Source organism: Homalodisca vitripennis, chromosome 2, assembly GCF_021130785.1.
Source record: "Homalodisca vitripennis isolate AUS2020 chromosome 2, UT_GWSS_2.1, whole genome shotgun sequence".
NCBI classification, from domain to species: Eukaryota; Metazoa; Arthropoda; class Insecta; order Hemiptera; family Cicadellidae; genus Homalodisca; species Homalodisca vitripennis.
Window position 1 is genome coordinate 136,442,345 of NC_060208.1, and position 21,215 is coordinate 136,463,559.

General features: G+C 33.5%; 1 protein-coding gene across 1 annotated transcript; it reads right to left on the reverse strand.

The window, feature by feature from the left end:
• Positions 1 to 745: 745 nt before the first annotated feature.
• Positions 746 to 20,890, reverse strand: LOC124354766 (N-acetylneuraminate lyase-like). Its single transcript, XM_046805452.1, has 8 exons — positions 20,709 to 20,890; positions 16,429 to 16,484; positions 15,437 to 15,510; positions 8,554 to 8,699; positions 6,707 to 6,875; positions 5,322 to 5,467; positions 5,031 to 5,202; positions 746 to 1,465 (listed from the first exon to the last, which is right to left on the reverse strand). The coding sequence occupies exons 1-8, from the start codon at positions 20,715 to 20,717 to the stop codon at positions 1,320 to 1,322; spliced, it is 918 nt and encodes a 305-aa protein (XP_046661408.1). The 5' UTR covers positions 20,718 to 20,890; the 3' UTR covers positions 746 to 1,319.
• Positions 20,891 to 21,215: the final 325 nt, after the last annotated feature.

The window sequence follows — 21,215 nt, forward strand, 5'->3', positions numbered from 1 at the left end:
TCTGTCTTGGGGTACCTTGACTGTAGACATATTCAGTATAAATCTTGAAATAAGTTACAAACCATAGAATATTTATACCAAACCTGAATAAAAAAGCTTCCAATAAAAGAGGCTCATACCAATCACTGCTTCTATCCTAGGATTTTGTTCCCTTTAGCCAGGTTTTATTGAAATTGGGCTTTAACTTAGGGATTAACCCATTAATGTACTTATGTTTGTATAAGAATCTTCACTAATAAAGCTTTCACAACAGTGATCTTTTGAGGTTTAGAAATAAATGTTGAGTTAACTTTTCTTTTTGCCAAAATATATTGTTAAAAGAAAATATAAAATTGATACATTCACTGAGTAGTAACCTGGACCAGTCAACAAAATTCAATAGCATTGCTCTAGGTCTCATCAACAGTAGTACTAGCTAGGCCTGGTCATTGGATTTTGAGATGAGTAGTTGTTGCAGTGAGACTTTGTGTATTGTGTATTTTAATGACACATTTGGTCTCTTACAATTTCGTAATTTTGTGGTTAACTGCTATGGTACCACTTACCTACCATATGTAATAGCAGATTTCATGACTACAAACATGATCAAAAGTGGCTTTTCTTGGAATCAGAAGGTGTTGTTAAGTGTGAGGCAATAATCAAATCACGTGCAGCCATTTGATTAGAAAACTTAATAGCATTTTGAAGATGTGGAGAAAAATTTTTTATCATGATGGAATAGAACAAATAAAAATACCAAGTAAAGTACAATTCATTAAAATTCTTATATTTTTGTTAACAATGTTTTTTTGAATTTTAGAATTATTTTTATATTTAACCTCTTGTTACTGCCTTGCTAATGGTGTTTTTACAGCCAAAGAAGGTACTATAATAGTTCTTGAAATTTGTTTCTTCAATAATGATGGACAATGTATGTAATCTGTTATATATTTTCAAATTATCCATATCTAACAATAAATTGTTCACTTTAGTCCAAATCTTTCCTTAGTATGGTGTTAGTAAGTTACAAATTAATTTTTTATGGAAAATTATTGTCACCACAGGTTTTAATTTGCTCGTGAGACCAACCTGTTATTCCTAGTGCTACAGTCATGTATAATCCATTATGGAATACTTTAGAGTTTCCTAAAAAACTATAAAAATATTTAGTATTGAAACAAGTTTGATACAATCTACAGAAAGTGCACTTTACATAATAGTGCAATCTCAGTTATAAATCATAAAGATGATGTGATTGTCAAGTGTTTATTCTAGACAGCAAGGTCAATTTCTAGTCAAAACAAGGTCATTATACAGAGACAGTTACTGTTGTAGTGTGATTACTTCTTGACATTGAGTGAGCTTAGGTCAGCTTTCAGCTGTTTGACTTGTTCTGGTGTCACTACACCTTGGGGTTGCCGTGCCGCTCCCATGTCCAGCCCTGTTACAATCAACATTGCCTCCTTCATCGCCGGAACCCACTTTCCTAAAGAACATATAAAAAAATGTAATTAAAGACAGAAACCAAACACTTTAATTGAAAAATAAATGGTAAAAATATAAATAGTACAAAGAAAAATTATGTTTCCGGTTAAAGTTTGTTAGCTTAAGTAATAAGTATAATAAAATGCCAGTTATCTAAGTGAATAACTGAGATAAGAATGTTAATAGCATCCAATGTCAAATGTCGTAGATTTGATTAAGAAAATAGTCAAATATTCCTTTGGCATTTTGAAACTAAGGAACTATATAATATCTTAAATATGTTGTAATGCTAATGGCAGTAAGTATTTGAGGGTTAATAAGACAGTTACTCTTACTTCTGGCCTCAAACCTCCAGCATTTCCTGCAAATGACTTCTGAGTAGGTATTTGTGAATAACTACAGAAATTTTGGAATTTGTATTGATCCAAATTGATTTTGTACTGAAGTGAAATTACCAACCAATACATACATACATACATACATTCTTTATTGGCATTAAACATGGGATGCAATAGGCAGAGTCACATAACAAAATTAAATCTAACCTAACCTAATATCACTGTAAACAACAACTTCACTGAAAGTTGTATGTCAGAACTGAACATTTTTATGAAAGTTAACATGTCATAACAGCAGGAGAATCTATGCAAGAGCTTATCAATTAAACAACCTTGTGTTAAAATCAAATAAAAAATTAGCTAAGATCTAAGGTTGTCTATGAGCCACATGTCACTATTTAGTAATTTAAACTACTCTGTATATTTCTATAGCCTGTTTGTAGTTATTTGAGTTATTAAAAAATCCCCTAATCCAACATTTAATATGAAAATTTTAATGATTAAAACACATGAATACATTGGAGTATAGAAGAACTTAACACAGCATTTTTTTTACAGAGTTACTTGCAGCTTTGCTAACCTTCAAAATCATAAGAGTTCTTCCTTGGACGTAGAGGAACATATACGAGGTCCGTAAATAAAGTAATGAGACTGAATTTTTCTCTACCAAAGTGGCAGCATTGTAACTTGAAAAGTAGTCATATGTTTAGCTGATCAACATTTTGTATTAATTTGATTAGATAATTATTGACAAGTTTGTTGTAAAAAACTTCTAACAAGACAAGTTTTTGATGCGTGTTCCAAAAATGAGTGAAAACAATTACAAGCAATGTTACACAATCAAATTTTGTGTTATAATCAAAATCCTACTGTAATGTTTGAAAAATTAAAGAAAGCTTATGGTGACAATACTTTGTCAAGAGCTCAAGTTTTAGACGGTATAAAGCATTTTCAGATGGAAGAGAATTGATTTAGAATGACCAGAATGGCTGGAGGGCTGTTATCATAAAAAAATTATGAAAATATTAGAAAAATCAGAGATTTGGTGCAAAATGATCGATGACTGACTAAAAAAATTATTGCAGAACAAATTGATTTGAACTATATGACAGTGCATCAAGTTTTGACGGAAGAATTCAAAATGAGTAAACAGGTCTGATCAAAATTGATTACTGTTAAACATTGAGACAACAGAAAGTATATTTTTCAAGATATTTGGGACAAATTTAAAGAGATACTGATTTTATAAAACTTGTTATCACGACCTAGAAACAAAATGTCAGAGAAAGGCATGAATGTACAAATCCAAAGTAAAAACCTTGCTGATTTCTTTCTTTGATTCCAATAGCATTCTCCAAATAGAGGTTTTGCTTGCAGGATAAAACTGTAACTAAATATGTTTATCATGTAATCCTTCAAAGGCAGCAGAAAAGATTCAAGTGCTTGAGACCAGCACAAAAAACAACTGGATACTGGATCATGACAATGCACTTTGCCACACTGCACTCTCAAATTACTGAGTTTTTGTCCACAAAAACATTCCTGTTGTTCCTTACCCACCCTAAATCTCCTGACTTGAGTACTTTTGCCTTCTTCCAGTTACCCAAGCTAAAAAGCCACCTCAAAGGACATAATTTTGAAACATGAAACAGAATGTAACCGATAAGCTGAAGGGTATTCCAGTTTCGGACTTCCAGCACTACTATGAGGAGTGGGAAAACCAAATAAAGTGGTTTGTGGCTTCTGAAGGGAACTAGTTTTAAGGAGATAGAGTTTATATATAAATATATTGCAAATAAAACATATTTATCAAACCAGTCTCATTACTTTTTTTACAGACCACTTATATCAATATTCAAATCTCTATAACCTTTATATACAGCGATTTCGCACAAACAGACAGATAGACAATGACATGATTTTAAGAATGAAGGTTCTGTCCTAATAAATTGAAGGTCCTAATAATTAAGTTGAGATTCCAAATTAGGGTTATTGATTTGAAGTGATCTTAAATAGTGAAACTCAATTCGTTGTGGCTGTGGTTGTTGATATAGAGAAATGGAAATCGTACTAAATTCCTTCTTTGGCAAATATTTTAAAATAGTGAATTTGTAAATCAGGATTGAACTGAACTGACTTAGATGAATACCCTCCATTTATGAATTACCTGTGATATGATATGATAGATATGTACAGTATAGAAATCAGCTATGAGTGAATCATGGTGACTAAGCTGAATTTAATTTAATAATAATGAGTGTAGAATATCAACACTGAAGATTATATTAATGTTTGAGGGCAATGTTATTCAGCATCAGCTAAATTAGGTATATTAAGATGAGACAATGGTTTGTGTACAAGTAAAGGGAGGGCATGTCTAGATGCAGAATGTTTACAACTAAACACTACAAGTAAATCTAGGCACCTATATTTTTCCCATTGAGAAGTAGGTGTCGCCTATGAAGGTTGACTCTAGTTTACTTAATTCTATTTGTCTATTCATCCTGGTTAGTTTTAATGCAGTTCTTTCTGTTTATGATAAAGGAGTAAGATCACTTTAACAACCAGTCTCTAAGATAATCCTAGCTTAGTACAATTATTCGAATCTCCTGAGATAGAGATCACTGAGCATTTTGTAGATGATTTTCTGAATGACTGAATTCCATATGAGATGATGTGGTTTCGGTTTTGCAGATGATATGTTGTGGTAAACTGTATGACAACAAAAACTAGTTGCATGCTGCACATTTTTTACATTCATGTGAAAGTAGGATAGACAAAGACTTAGGATAAGTATGCTAAGAAATTAAAATCAAAAATGTATTTATTCCCTAACACATTTTTCTTTGAACTAATTTAATTCAACTAATAACCCAAATATGGCAATTTTACTTAAAAATTATTCTTAATCTTATAAAGTATAAGAGTAATTTAACTATTTAAGCTATTGACAGGAAAAGCTTGGACAGATTGCATGTGCACGTGAATAAGTCGTTTTCTAATTTGCAAGAGCCTTAGTGTCTTTAACTATTAAATGGAAAGAAAAAAAGGATGTTTTCTATAGTTTATATTTTTTCCCCTCTACAATGAATGTGAACAATAAAATGAGTTTGGTGTTGAATAAATTTGATCTATTAGTACTTTTGTATTCGCTGAAATATGTTAATTTATGGTGCTGGTTATTGAAACTTTGTTTAAACTGATAGAAAGAAAAGCATAAAATATTACCATATTTGATGATTGTATTCACGTATGTCGTCAACTGTTTTTGCTTAGCTCGCACTAGATTAATTTTGGAATCCTTTACTCCTTGGTGGATCTCTATTATAAGAGGGGCGAACATGTTGAGGGTTGTCGCAATGAGAGACTCAAACCCCACAAAAAATCCAGTGGATATCAGCTGCAAGGGAAGCATAAAATAAAAATTACTGCTTTTCAGTATGAGTTAAACAACAATCACATTTAGCCTGTATCTCAAAGATGGGTGTTTGATAGCAAGTAATTCAAGTTACAAATTACCTGGTCATGACCCAGCAAAACTGATAAATTTTCACTGTTAACCTCCAGGCACTGAGAGGCCTCGTCCATGTTGTTATGAGTAAATTTTATTCCTGACATTGTCGGTACTTTCCTCTCTGCAACTTTCAGCAATTCAGCCATATCCACTGAAACATTACAGAATGTTAACATACATAATATTAAAATTCTTTATTTAAGGTACATTTTGTCAAACTTTATAAAAGATAATGCTGTAAAATTGGTTTATATGAAAGGCTGGCTAATTGTGGCCAATTTAAATAATAGTACTTCATAAATATTAAAAACTGATTTTTTACATTTCCAAAATTTCTTAAAGATATTTAACATTTTGTAAAGACAATTTTTTTTACTATATCTAGTCTAAGAAAAATAAAAAAAATTATAATGAAAAATAAACGTTGATGTCTTGTTTGGTTCAGAAAGAAAATGGACATTCAGTGTAGAAAGTATAATAACATATGAAAAAAGTTAGTATAAAAATGGAAAAACATATATTTCTATTTAATACAGAAAATTCCCTGTCACAATTAATTACTTTTTCATGCAAAGATGAACTACTGAATATAAAAATTTCTAAAGCATTTTTATGGTTTTAAAGTTATGTAACCTATCTGATTTAAATATTTTGTACGTTACAGAAATTGTGTAAACCCATTCATTACCTTTAAACAAATCATGAACATTAGTTATTTAATGATAATACATTAATTTTGTATAATTACTGAAAAGTTAGCATTAATGAATTAATTTGTTTTATGATCTATGTTTGAAATATGTGTTGAGTTACTAAAATTTCACATTTCACTAAATTTAATATCTACCAATAATGGAAGACTAAAAGTGAGAATACTCACAGTGTACTCCAGTGCTTGCTGGTATGTTATAATAGAGCATTAGGGTCTTAAGTGCAGCTTGGCTCACCAAAGTGAGAATACTCACAGTGTACTCCAGTGCTTGCTGGTATGTGATAATAGAGCATTATGGTCTTAAGTGCAGCTTGGCTCACCAAAGTGAGAATACTCACAGTGTACTCCAGTGCTTGCTGGTATGTTATAATAGAGCATTATGGTCTTAAGTTCAGCTTGGCTCACCAAAGTGAGAATACTCACAGTGTACTCCAGTGCTTGCTGGTATGTTATAATAGAGCATTATGGTCTTAAGTTCAGCTTGGCTCACCAAAGTGAGAATACTCACAGTGTACTCCAGTGCTTGCTGGTATGTTATAATAGAGCATTATGGTCTTAAGTTCAGCTTGGCTCACCAAAGTGAGAATACTCACAGTGTACTCCAGTGCTTGCTGGTATGTTATAATAGAGCATTAGGGTCTTAAGTGCAGCTTGGCTCACCAAAGTGAGAATACTCACAGTGTACTCCAGTGCTTGCTGGTATGTGATAATACAGCAGTGGGGTCTTGGGTGCAGCTTCGCTCACCAAACTTAAGAAGGTAATAGCTTCCTCTACATTACTTGGACGGTGGAACAAGTCAGGTATACACAGAAGTGATGACACACCTTTAGATTCTGCATGTCGAGCCTGTAAGTGTTAAATATTAATTAAATACCTAATGTTTTTAAGAGAGGTAACAGTTTAAAAGTTAAATATAAAAAGTATAAGTAAAGAGCAAATTGTTAGAAAAAGGTTAACAGCTATAGAATTATGGAATTGCTATTGATAATTAATTAATATATTGACTGCGGCAGACACCCTAGTACATAGTCAAGATTACTTAAAATCTTTCAGTATAGAGCCACAGTAAAGGTTTTAACCTTTTGAATTCGGATTTGAACTTAGAAGTAATCCTCTCAGCTCTTGGGGACACTATGTGTGGCCATAGGCGTTCTATCTGATAGGTAATACGTTTATGACCATGTCCTATCCCTCAGCTCGCCCAGGCCACTCGTAATACCGCACTGTTATGGTTATTCAGCTCGTCAGGCCACTATGTGTGGCCCACTTCACACTTATAAAATACACTACTTATCCAGTTGTGGCTGGAAGGTATTGCAAGCTCTCTGCTAAATAAGTAACTAAATTAATATTTATTTATTTGAAGAAAATACAGTAGTAAATATTGTGTAGAATAAGTTTTTATCCAATTGTCAGTGCCACTGTGGTTGGTGTAGTGAATCCTATCAATTTATTAAAATACTAGAGCATTTGGTGGAGTCGAACCTCAAAATATTGAAAGAGTTTATATTCTGTTTGATATTAGAGACCTACTAGAGACTAATTGTACCTGCAAATAAAAATACTTTTAAACTAAGTCAACCTATACCTTAAATTGCAACATATTACTTAGTACATTTAAGAGCAAATAATAAACAACCAAGATGTAAAGTTTTAATCTTGAATCTAAAAAACTTGGTAAATTGTTTGAGAGTGTCATTTAAATCTCAGTAATTTAAAGAACCAAAGGTCAAATACTATCATTTAAACAATTCAATCAACAAAACAATCATAAGTCAAAGTGACGTACATGGTTACAAAACTGCTGAGTGGTGATGCAGAATCCAGCTGAGCCACTAGGTGTGAGGACAATTTCCTGTAATTCTACCTAAGCTGAGCGAGAGATCAGTATGGGTAACACTTAATGGCCTGCCGAGTGCAAAGGGGGATCCAGCAACAAAGGTTAGTGGTCCAGGACTGCATACCTGGCATGGTGGATTAATAAACTTAGACGTGATCACACTATCCCCTCACTATTTTCACACCAAGAGTCTGCCCAACAAATGGTATGATGCTTCCAATGAGGCTATTGCAATGTACTACAGAAATATATGCTTAATAAAAGACTAAAATTTGTGTAATAATTAACTTAGTTTAGTTTTTTATAGTCTGTTTGGTTTTTGATGCTAAATAAAAAAATTTTAAGATGAGAATGCTAGGTAGGTGGGTTAAATGTTTCGAATGCATTTTTTTTATATATTGAAAGTTGTTTCAAATATTCCACAAGTTTGAGAAACTTACCTCTTCTGTCATTGAGGTTTCTTCTTCTTCCATGTTGCAATTTTGTTAATTGGATGTCCATTGCCACATGTTTAGGCAATTTCAGTTTAAATAAATTTAGTTGGATTTAGGTATTTTGAACTAGTGAAGATTACTTTATATTGTATGCAAATTTACAATCAATTTAATTATAAGTATACAAAAAATTGAAATAATTTGTAAAATAAAATAATCTTGAGAGACAGTTTGAAAGTAAGGAACCTACCAGGTCTTGAACATCTCTGAGACAAGGACCCCCAATGTGAACCATGACATGGAGTGAAGTTCCTTTGAGAACTTCCAGCCAAGCCTCCAGGACAGTCTTCCTTTCCTGGACGCTCATGCAGACCCCCTCTCCTACTGTGCCATTCACTGTACCCACAACAGTTTCAGTTAGAGGAGTTTGGAACAGTTGTTTGAAAACATTGATCACAAAGGTGAATCATCTTTTTAAAATTCAAAATATTTTAGTAACATTTTATTCATAACAGTTTGGTTACATACAGAATTGAAGAAAAGGTGATTTTACTTTACACTCCTATGGTGTAGAATAGAAAAAAGAAGAATTTCCTTGTTTTAACATGACTTATTTTACATTACAAGATATCTATTTCTCAGGACTATAAAAACAAATGAGTCCATAGGAAAATGCTAAAGTGAAATAAAATTAGTTTTATGTTAAAATTACAAATATACATGAGTTTTACTAAAAGTTATATAACTAAATAAAATATATTTCTCATTTTCTGCAACTGGAGCAAGACACTTTAAAGGATACATCATAATTTAGTACAAGATGTATTTCTTCTATTTATGAAAATGTGTACATTTAAAATGGGTGAATTTATTTTGTATGTAATTTCAATAAAAAATATCTATTAATACATATAAGATGAGGAGTACTATTTTGGAGAGGGATGTATTAAGAAAATGGGCAGTCCATACAGTACTCTTTACTAAAAAAAGAAGTCCATACAGCAAAAAAGAAGTTGAAGAGCACAGGAGTCACCATTCGTGAGGACTTAACATCTCGTCATCTGGAGCTGTACCGGAGGGCTGTGGCGCTGTATGGTGTTAGAAACACTTGGACTAGAGATGGCAGAGTGTTGTGGGTCGACGGAACTGGGGGGAGGGGTTCGGCGACTCGGGCTGTCGGATTACCGGCAACAAATCTGCGCACCTCCAATAGCTAGTAAGTTTTAACATATACAGTACATAATGTAGTATGTATGTGTATATGTATGTATGTATGTGTGTATATATATGTATGTATAAATCGATATGTTTTAGTTTATTTATTACATATATATATATTTATTTTTTCATTTAATAATTAAGGGTATTATTAATTTATATAATAAAGTATTAACTCCTTATTTAATCAGTTTATTTTGTTTTATATTAAATATTGTTTATTTTTGTTGTTTCTGGTTATATGTTGTAAAACTGATATTTTCATCGAATTTTATTTTTTATTTAATACTATTATAGTTCATATTGGCTATTTATTTCCTTCTCAGAACATTTGCTTTTAATTTTATCATTGAAAGACATCTTAAATTGATACTATTAACATTGTATTCATTAACTTTAAGGAGCCGAAATTGTCATGGCATGTGTTTGGTTAATGTATTAGGCCCTATTGCGTAGAATTAGAGTGTTGTATGTGTGTGTGAGTCAGTCAGTGTCCGCGGCTACGGTCCGGAGCGGGCGTGTCACGGCGCCCGTTGATTTGTGGACCCGGGATAGTGGGTCCACACAGTCCTCGCCCACGCCGGTCGCCTCCCCGCCTTCACCAAACTCCCTCGCCACCATCCACAGCTGATGTCCTCTCTCTTTCCTTATCTCCCTATCCTAGACATTTGAAAGCCGCTCATATCAATGCGCAATCGCTGAGGGGGCATGTTTATGAGCTTAGAGAAATGTTTGGACTTCAACAGTTTGATTTAATTGGAATTTCAGAATCCTGGCTTAAGCCGAGTATTCAGTCAAGCGACAGTTTTTCCTTCCTGGTTATGTTTTGCAACGGAACGATAGAACAGGAAAAAATGGCGGAGGTGTTGCAGTGTATATTAGGGAGGGCTTAAATTTAAACCGCTTCTTTTTTCGCCTTCTGAGTACTCGGCTGGGCCAGAATTTATGTTTATTGAAATTGGTTTGTCTGGTTCAGATTGTACTACTACTGGGAGTGTGTTATCGCCCACCCAGAGTTGGACATATGACAGATTTTGAAAATGCTCTCTTGCACCACATGCACAGATATAGTCGTATATTGATCATGGGCGATTTCAACACTGATTTGATGAAAAATAATCAACACTATAACTACAGACAGCTGACTTCCATGTTTGACTCGTGTAATCTTACAATACTGCCACTGGAGCAACTCATCACACTGCCGAGTCTGACACACTTCTTGACCTCATGGTGGTTTCGGAACCACAAGATATCGTCCTTCATGCACAGCTTCCAGTCCCTGCCATATCAAAACATGACCTAATCTATTGTGTTTATTCAGTAAATATACCTAAGATTAAAACTAGGTTTATCAAGTATAGAGACTTTAAAAACATGAATGAGGCTGAATTTATGTCCGATATTTTATTGCTCCCATGGCATAACCTAGAGAATCTTGACTCTGTTGATGACATGGTGGATGGTTTTAATAAACAAATTTTATCTGTTTATGATAAACATGCTCCTTATGTGACAAACGAATAAATAAGAGGCACCCAGTGCCATGGATGAGAAAGGATATTCTTAGCCTGATGGCCCATCGCGATAGCTTATATCGAAGAGCGAGGCGCTCTAATGACCAGATACTTATGGATCAGTACCGTTTAATTCGAAACAGGGTTTAAACAACTTCTGCGTAATTCCAGGCTGAGATATACTCGAGGTCTTTTTGAGAATAGGAAACAGTCCGTCAAGCGACTTATGGCGTAAGGTTAAAAGCCTTGAAATAGGAAAACAACGTATTTCACAGCCAGTTCTTATACCTCTGAATGAGTTGAAACCAATTTTTTACATCTTGTAGTCAAAGTTTCAGTCAGGAAAAAGTGGAGGACTACTTAAAACATCTTCAAAACCTACCTCGCCGTAGTTGTGGTTATCCTGAGTTTACTTTTAAACCTGTGATACAAGGTGACGTGTGTTGAAAGCTATACGCCGTTATTCGCAGTAATGCTGTTGGGTACGATGGCATCCCAATACGCCTCATAAAGAATATTCTATTTGCTGTCCTTCCAATAGTCACATTTATTTTCAACACGTCTCTTAGGAGTGGTATTTTCCCATCACAATGGAAGTCTGCTTTTGTCTGTCCTCTTAATAAGATTTCAGCACCAGCGTCATGTTCAGATTATAGGCCGATAAATATTCTTCCTGCATTATCTAAAGGCCTAGAGAGAATTGTGCACTGCCAATTCACTGAATATCTATCTTACAACAACATATTTAGTGACTATCAATCTGGTTTTTCGGACCAACCACAGTACAGAAACTGCACTTTTAAAAGTGACGGATGACATTAGGACTTGCTATGGAATCACAGACAGGGCACAATTCTCACTCTTTTCGATTTCTCAAAAGCTTTCGACAGCGTAAACCATAAAGTATTTGCTAGCTAAACTAAGGCTAATAGGGTTTTCTAGTCATGTATTAACTTGGCTGAGATCTTATCTGTCAGGGAGACGGCAGTGGTGTAAAAGTGGATGACATGACTTCGGACTGGGAAATTGTTACTTGTGGGGTGCCACAGGGATCGATTCTTGGTTCCTTTAATTATTTGTACTGTACGTGAACGACATTCATTCTGTACTTAAACATAGCTCATATCACATGTATGCTGATGACCTGCAAATCTATTCACACTTTAAAATTGACTCCATTAATGAATGTATCACCAAAATCAACAGTGACATTACAAATATCGTTATGTGAGTCCAAAAATCATGGCCTGAGACTAAACCATGCAAAAACGAAACCAATCATTAATTTGTCACTCTCGTTTACGAAACTCAATAAACTTCAATACTATTGAAACGTTAACTGTTAATGGTAACACCCTGCCATACTACGACAAGGTGAAGGATCTTGGTTTGACTATAAACTCGACTTTGACTTGGACTGACGCTGTTGCGGAGATTTGTAAACGGGTTTTCGCATCTATTCACTCACTGAAACGTTTACAATGATTTTTACCAGAACATATCAAGCTGCTCTTGACTAAATCACTCATAACTCCACATTTCAATTACTGTAACTCCGTGATCAATGATATGACCATAGTACTGAGTGAGAAGCTGCAAAGAACTCAAAACTACTGTATACGTTACGTTTACGATGTGAGACGGGAGCAGCACATCACACCGTACTATATTCAGTCAAATATTCTTAAAATTAAAAGATCAAAGATCCATCAAAATTTTAAAACTAGTTCATTCAATATTGAAATTTGGTTTTCCAAGATATTTTTCTGAATATTTTAAATCTGTGTCTCATGTAGGTGTAAGAAGCACTCGCTCTGGCTCATACATTTTGAGAATGCCTCAGCACAGGACTGCAGTGTTTGATAAGTCATTCCATGTAATGGCTTGTAGGTTGTGGAATGCCCTTCCCCAAACAATTACTTCCATCGATAGCAGTTCCCGGTTTTGTGGCGAAACTGAAAAGATATGTATCTTGAACGGTTAGCCGGGGCAGGTTTCCGTCTGAGATGCTGTGGGCGTGACACTGGCAGAGGGATGGAATGTGAGATTGTGTGTGAAAAAGTTCATTTAGCAATAAATACTTTAATTTATTTGTATATTAAAAATATAAATTTATATTATGTTTTAACAATAGTAGAGATGGTTAATTTTATTAATGTGTTAAATTTTAATTATTACACGTTAAAATATTTCATTAATTTCACTACTTTGTGTAAATGTAATTTATTTCTTTATTTTATTATCTTTATTATGTTTTGTTTTATTCTTAGGTAATATTTATTATTAATGTTTTAAATTTTTACATTGCAACAGGTTAAGTGTAAGAAAGGGCCATGCAGCCCTAACTAACTTTGCCTGTAAAAATAAAGAATTTTTCATTTTCATTTCATTTTACTCTTCCTAAATATAATTACAATTTGTTTGTATTGCAGGTTAATCAAGTAAGATTCATCCATATCCATCATTAGTGCATTAGATACTAGGGACTTTAAAATAATTCTACCCAACAACACTTCCAAAGAAAGCTGTCCGCCACTCAAGCATTTTCCAATGGCCTATAACAAATTTCAGTAAGCCTACTGATCCCAGCAGGGTTCACTTTTGGCTGGTTTATACCTTCCAGATGAACCTAATTCTGGGCACAGCAAAAACAAATGTTTCACTTAAATCTGGGCAACCTTATGGATGTCCAAGAGTGCCACATCACTAACTGCAAATGTTGAGATTCTGGGATGCAAGTGTAATTCGATAGGTCTAGTCTTCTGTGGAAGATGACTGTTAGGAGTTGGTGGGATTCGTTTCCTAAGTGTCAGAGGTTCTTGCTAGCCTCAACATAAGGGTGTGCCAAGGACGTAGCCAGCAAGAGAGTCTAAGGAGTCCGGATCTCCAAATTACTTTTTTAGTAAACGATAATATTATTATTTAAATAATTCAGTATTACTGACATGTACTACTGAAAGATTGTTCTAGACAAAGAAACGGGTCAAGAACTTTTTAAGAAACAAAATGGGGCCTTAATCTCTGTCCACTACAGGAATATAACAGTTGTCTGGACTCCCTCTCAAAGTTTTTTCATGGCTACGTTCTTGGGGTGCGCCATCCCCTGACTGCTTTGACTGGAGAGGCTCGCTCAGGGCTGGCCTCCCCCCTTCTTTCGATGGGACATGACTTGAGATTAGTACCCTTAATTCTTCCTCATGGATCTCGATAGGAGGTGGCCCCTTGCCCAACCAAAATATCCAGATGCAGTGCAAAGATCCTTATGTGCAATTTATAAGCTTCTTGTCTTAAGAGAACAAAAAAGCCTACCAACAGCTCTAGAGTAGAAACTAAAAGTTGATTCATTGGCTAAGCTTTCAAAACTACGAATTTGGAATATGAAGTTATGTCAAACTAGATTTTAAAAATTTAATTGTACTTTTTAATATCTTTATGTAGATTACCAATGTTATGTAGATTAATTTGATATTTTTTCCTTAACTAGATGTTTTATAAAGTAATGGTAATCTGAGTTTAAGAGGATAGCTCTGGAAGGTACAATGAGATGAAAACTACTCATTAGGTACCAATTAACAAAGTAAACATTTTCAGGTGGATGACTATAAAATTTACATTGACATTTTTATGAAATTTTTGTAACGTTAGCAAATCTAAAAAGTTAATGAAATCTGTGTTTACAATTGATTAAAAATAGAGAAAACGAATTATTTGTTTTCTTCAGTTAATTATTCAAATGCGATATACGAGTACTATAAATTTCAAAATACCAATTTTGGAGTTGTTGGGAACTATAAAACTTATCTTAATATTTACATTTTTTGTTTGTTATTTCTGTGTTTCTCAAAATTTTTTAAAGATTAGTTCTAATTTCAGCTTTCTCTCGTGTACAGTTTGAGTAGATATGCTGACAGACAGGATATATGAACTAAGTGTTATAGTGATGTACATCTGTACATCTGGTCCCTAAAGAAGTTCATTTCTATCGGCAAACAGGACTACTTCCTGGTTGTATAGGGCTATGGACCATCATGATTTGAAGAACCTTGAAGCTTTCACTGTACTAGGGTTCCAATCCTCTAAAATATCTTACAGTTTAACTGGGTATTTTAAATTATTCAATATGCTACAAAATTGTTATAAAACATTTCTTAATTGGTTTAAGCTAAATAAGAATAATAAGAACAATGTGATATTATCACCTTCAGCCTTTTTAGAATTGTAAATAGGAGTGCTAAACTTATAATACATTTTTTTCCATTTCATGTCAGGTGTAGATTCCTTCTCTGCTTTTAATGTTGTTAAATTTGAAGCTATGATTAAGGCTTTACTTGACACAGCTTTGAAAATATACATGAATTTTAGCTCTACATACAAGCACACATACAAATGTAAACTCACCCAACACACCATTGACACCGCTATTGATGAGGTACTGAGCATATGGTTTGATGATGCTGATGTTCACATCGCCCCTTTAAAAAAACTTGAGTAATAAATAGTGTCACAATAATAGTAAAACTGCACACATTTAACAGGTATAGCTTAGCTTGCTATGTTTCCAGAAGTATCCCAGATCTGTCTCTGATTAATGCTGCCACAATAAAAATTCATATTTTGTTACTTTTTGATTCATGCATAACTGTAGCTCTACCAGTTATCAGTATGATGAACAAAGTACTTGTATATTAACTTGGTCCATTTCTTCTCACCATTTCCTATTTACCTTCTCTTCAGTTCCTAGTGGCTGCAATGAGCTATTATGATGCTGAACAAATAGATGTATGCATCAAGAAGTCTCTAATGCCGTCCCTAGAAGCAAGTGGTTAGTGTCTTAATTCACCACAGGGAACCAGGTTCGAATCCCAGTTTGGAAATGGTATTTTCACATGCTAACGAATTATTTGTAAGCCTAGACTGAAGTAGTGCGAGAAATGTTTGTGGCCTGCAGCTTTAGACTATCCACACATAAAAACTAAAACAGTTTTTAAAATAATTTATTAATATTTATTTAAAACTGTGAATTTTATCTTGGAAGACCAATCATAAATTACAAGTAGCAAAAGAGAGAAAATTAAATAGGTACAGTACCTAAATTGAAAATCGTGTGGTAGGGTAGCAGTAAGTTGAACTTTTCCTAAAAGAATTTAATTCAAAAGTAAATAAATATACTAATACTAGATACGATTACCTTAAATTTCCCATTTTCTTATAAGTCTTAAGATTTAAATTTAATATTTCATATCTTCTTTTTAATTTGCTATGCATTCTTTTTAATATAACTGTGACAAACTAACTAAAAATAATTTAATTTCATATGTTCATAGCCATATTTGAACAGACGTAATATGAGCCACTTGAATTTTATTACTAAAATTACTGTTGAAACTCACGTTTGTCTTGAGAATGGAGTGAAGACAGGAGCTATCAGCCCTTTGAAATTCAATTTCTGAGAAAAAACATTCAATAATTTAGACAATATAATTGAAATTAAATATTTATACAGATTTTAAGGCAATTCCGAGTTATTACTAGATCAATTCGGTTTATACCACAGTAATATACACAGTATAACACAGTAAGTAAATAGGCTACAATAAAACTAGCTGTTAAATCAACATGAATTTATTTCGTAGCAAACGATAAATGATTATAACGTTCAAAATCACTTAAACTTCTAGTCGGCCATATATTATCCAACTTGATTCGTTGTTTCATTCAACTTGGTGGAATGACGGACTTGGTTGGGCTAGATTTGATAGCGTATGATGACGCTCGAACCGCACCGTACCGAGTTGGCCCAACCTCCAACCTACCGAACCAGGTCTAAACTGACTGTTGGACCTAACGAGAGCCAACCGGTTTTCCGAGAGTATTGTTTATAATTTAGCTGTTGTTATTTCAGGTAAACTTAATGGAAAGTCACCTGAACTCAACTATCTGACTGTCGAACTTATCCAGTATAAAACATAGCCGAGGTCATCCCTCCCAACCTGGGGGATGACCGATCTACTTTATATCTTTTTTTTAATGCTGTAACCTTCTGATTTTCCGCAATTTACTCGTAGCTCTACTCATTGCATGTTTCTTAACACTGAATGTACCATTATAGGCTGGTTGGCTCTCACGCGGGATCGACAGTCCGGTAGTTGGTTAGGTGGAATTGTCATTAGCTTACTAAAAAAAGAAAAAAAAAAAACAGCTTATAATTATTGAAAACACTCGTCTCGGATAAGCCGGTTGGTCCTTGAGTAAGTTCAACAGTCGGGTAGCTAGGTTAAAGGAGTTTGAACTTTTGAACACCTTCTATCACTTGTTGCGGAGTCAATTTCATGTGTTTGTAACATTTAGTTTGTTATATTTCCGAAAATATGGTTTTAGAAAGCTTATTTAAAATTATAAACCACATTGAAACTTATCCATTAATGGTTCAGAATGACCAAATTTAATAGTTTGGTCTTTATAAATCTGATAGTAAAAGATCTAATCAGTATATATTTTAAGAACTATTACCTCGTACTGAACACTTGTACCATTAGAAATTGCCAAACATATTTCGTTAGTTTAAATAAAAATATTTAATCATCGTATAAATTTAGTTTTACAGCCAAAAGTATAGTAAGCCTACTACATAAATATATTTATAGAATGCTTTTTAGAGAACTAATTATTTTTGGACAGGTAACTCTTGTTTCAATGCTAGTGGTAATTCGAAAAATACGTTTTAGGAAGGAAAACAATTCTAAACCGCTGTACGACATGACTGTTCTGTAAAATGCCGGAGAATGTTATACATAATCATGTAATTGTATTTATTTGACTGACGATTAATAACTCATTCGGTGTCTAGAAAACTAGGAACAGTTTAACATAGGCTCCGAATCACTTACATACTAGGCTACTCTATGACCCTCTACACATGCGTAGGCCTAAATGTCACACATAGGACCGGATCTCTCATTGAATCCAAACTTATTGGAAATAATACATAAACATTTGAATGCAAAGCAACACTGTAGGGTTTTTAAAAGTTACAGTGTTTATTTAACCGAGTTTAAAAGAAGGGAGTTATACAAGAAAAAACTATCTGTTTCATGTTCTTTTTTTATTTGTACGCCCACTTTTCCGAAACTACTGAACCAATTTGGATTACACTTTTTGAAACGAGAGATTTAAAAAATGTAAACGAAAGAGCTTAAAAACCTTATAGTGGTTCTACTTATGTATTTTTGTGGATTTACTAAGTATCTGGCCAGGAAATCACTTTGAAAATTTTAAATATAAAACCATATGGAGAAGCCATGCAAAGGAATAAGATTTTTCGATTTTCTTACAATTACTGCGACTTGCCTCAGGGCTGCTAAGAAACAACACTTTTCGTGTTTGGCTTCGAATGACGTCCCTGTTTGAGATAATTTTATATAAACTGTCCTGAAGCAACGGGAGTTTTCTAAGAAAATGGTCTTATGAATTAAACTGAATTACTTCGCTATCAAGGCAGATTAAATACCTGTACAAATTATTCATATTTTGATAGAGGTTACAATCTCTTATATACACAAATACGTAGCATAACAATATAATATATTGTACTTTCATTGAACGTAACGGCCAATGCCGTAGGCCTACCTATGGTTCGATATTCAACTAACAAATGCATCAATTACTATGATGTAAAGTTCCGAATCTGAAAGTTTCCTTTCCTTAGTTATGAAAGATTACACACTATATTTAGGAGGAACTATAAAACTAATTGTGTAATACCTGAGAACCTTTGAAATTTGGCGCCACCTTAATAAAACTATTTGGTATTATTGGCTTTAAATAACTTTCATTTTATAAAATTAAAATAATTGTTTTACTTTTTAGTTTCTGAAATCTAGTAGAAGTATTGAAGTTGATTTATTTATATTTTAAAATTTGTATCATTGTGGATAGATATTTATTTATCTTAAAACCAATATTATGTGATACAATTTTAGGCATAAATTAAAAAATCACCATAAAATTGACCTAAAACCCCTTACTTTTCTTCCCTTGCCGTTACTTGAATAGGCACATATTGATAGCACGTTTAGATTCTGTTTTGGCGATGTCCTTTGTACAAGATGTGGGCTGCAGTATAATAAGCGTGAAACACTCGAATGCTCGATATTCGTGAGTACCGAATCATCGATATTCATGAGTAAAGAATCCTCGTTTTATCTGCACCAAATTACGTAAAAGGTATTTCAAATTACAGTATAAAAAGTAACAATGCTATGGTGAATAAAAACAATCTAAGTAATGTACATTTAGAAAATAACAAACAAAACAATGCAAAATTACGTACTTTTTACTATTTTGAAGGATAAATGTGTGATACCTTGTGATACAAATAAAACATGTACATAACCATTTTACTTGCTGCCATTACAGATGAGCAGTATTAGTGTCAATATAGGTTCTTAAGTGATAACTTACTATCGGGATACTGTTATTTTAGTAACAGATAGACTGAATGGTTTGGTGTTGTCAACGAGTTTTATGTTTTTTGTTACTCGGTTGCCAGTAACAGCCGAGGCCATTTCGTGCAAGCAGTGAGGCTAGGAATGGAAATATTACAATATGAAATGTTATTATGCCATATAAGTAGGTTTAGATTAGGTTTGCCTAATCGTGAATGCTATTAAGAGTACCAAAGTTAAAGATAATCTTTACAAGCGCTCACGTGATCTGAGCTTGAATTTGGATACGTGATTTGACGTCGAAGTTGGACGATCTGGGACGTGATCTGATGTCAGGAAAGTACAGATCAGAAATGCCCCTTGCGATCAGAGCGGGCTTTGACGCCACTTCGCACTTCTGGCGAAAATTGAGAAACATCCCTCGAGATAATACCCAATTTCAAACTCAGATCACATGAGCGATGGAAAGGTTATCTTAACTTTTATTTTTATAATAAGTAGTATGTATAGCCTAATAACAAATAGTAGACGAGGACGGCATAGTTCCAAACAATTATGTTGTACAGTGAAAATTTGAATTATTAGTTTATCAGCCTAAATGTTACATTGCAGTGAGTTAGATTGTTGTATACTGACATGTTACTACGGTAAGAGGTTACTGGAACGTTATATCTCAACACGTTATTTTGTAATAACGTTGTAATATTGACAAACAACGTTATTTCCCGTCTCGAGTCGCCATTACACAAATGCCATACACATGATTTTACTTTGTTTAAATAATTTGGAACAATAATGTCGAACTACATTACGTTGTACACTTTTAATATTGTATTATTGTTTGAGCAGCGTAGTAACAGTTGTTGCTTTACAGAGTAAGTAAACATGTCTGACAGCATTTAAATCATTCTAATCGATAGTTGATTTATCATTCGAGTATTGGCCGCTTATCATACAGCAGCCCAACATATAGGTACCACCATTGTTAAAATGCAGAAATTTGACGATAAGTAAATAAGGTTTCATAATGTTTAATATATAAAAGTTATTTTTGTTAAATTCAATTACTGCAACACAACAACCCAAATATGTACAAAATTAGCGTAGTACAAAAAAACAATGTAGCCTAACTGAAAAATCTTTAAATTGGCTAAACAATATTGAGTGTAAATAAAACGGTGATTGACTGACCGAGAATGTCAAAATTAATTAGAACATACACTTACCAAAACCATATTTTCAGAACACTAAAAACTGAACTCGATGTTAGTTCCAACACTGTTTATACGTATTAAACAAAATAAACCAACTGATAAGATAACAAATTAAATTAAGATAGCTGTAACAACAGATAATATTACAGGTTATGTCATGTGGACGTAAACACTAGTCTGTGCTCAGCTGGCGTGGAGACTGTAAATATGAAGATTTCTTGTTATCATTAAAAGCCAACGCAGTGGTTTGATGCTTTGCTGGTAGAATGCGCAGGTGTCTTCACTTTGTTGTGATGTAATTACAGCGTGTATTGTGGACTAGAAGCGAACTAATTACTTAAAGGCAATAATTTTTGTACCGTATTCATAATTTGACTGGTAATTAGGAATGGTAGACATAATGGAAATGTAGAATAATAGTATGTGGGATCCGAGCGTAATTTACTTATAGTATCACTATTTATAAAGCAATATAATTTTATAAGCAAGATATTGTGAAATTAGAGACTTTCTTTGATT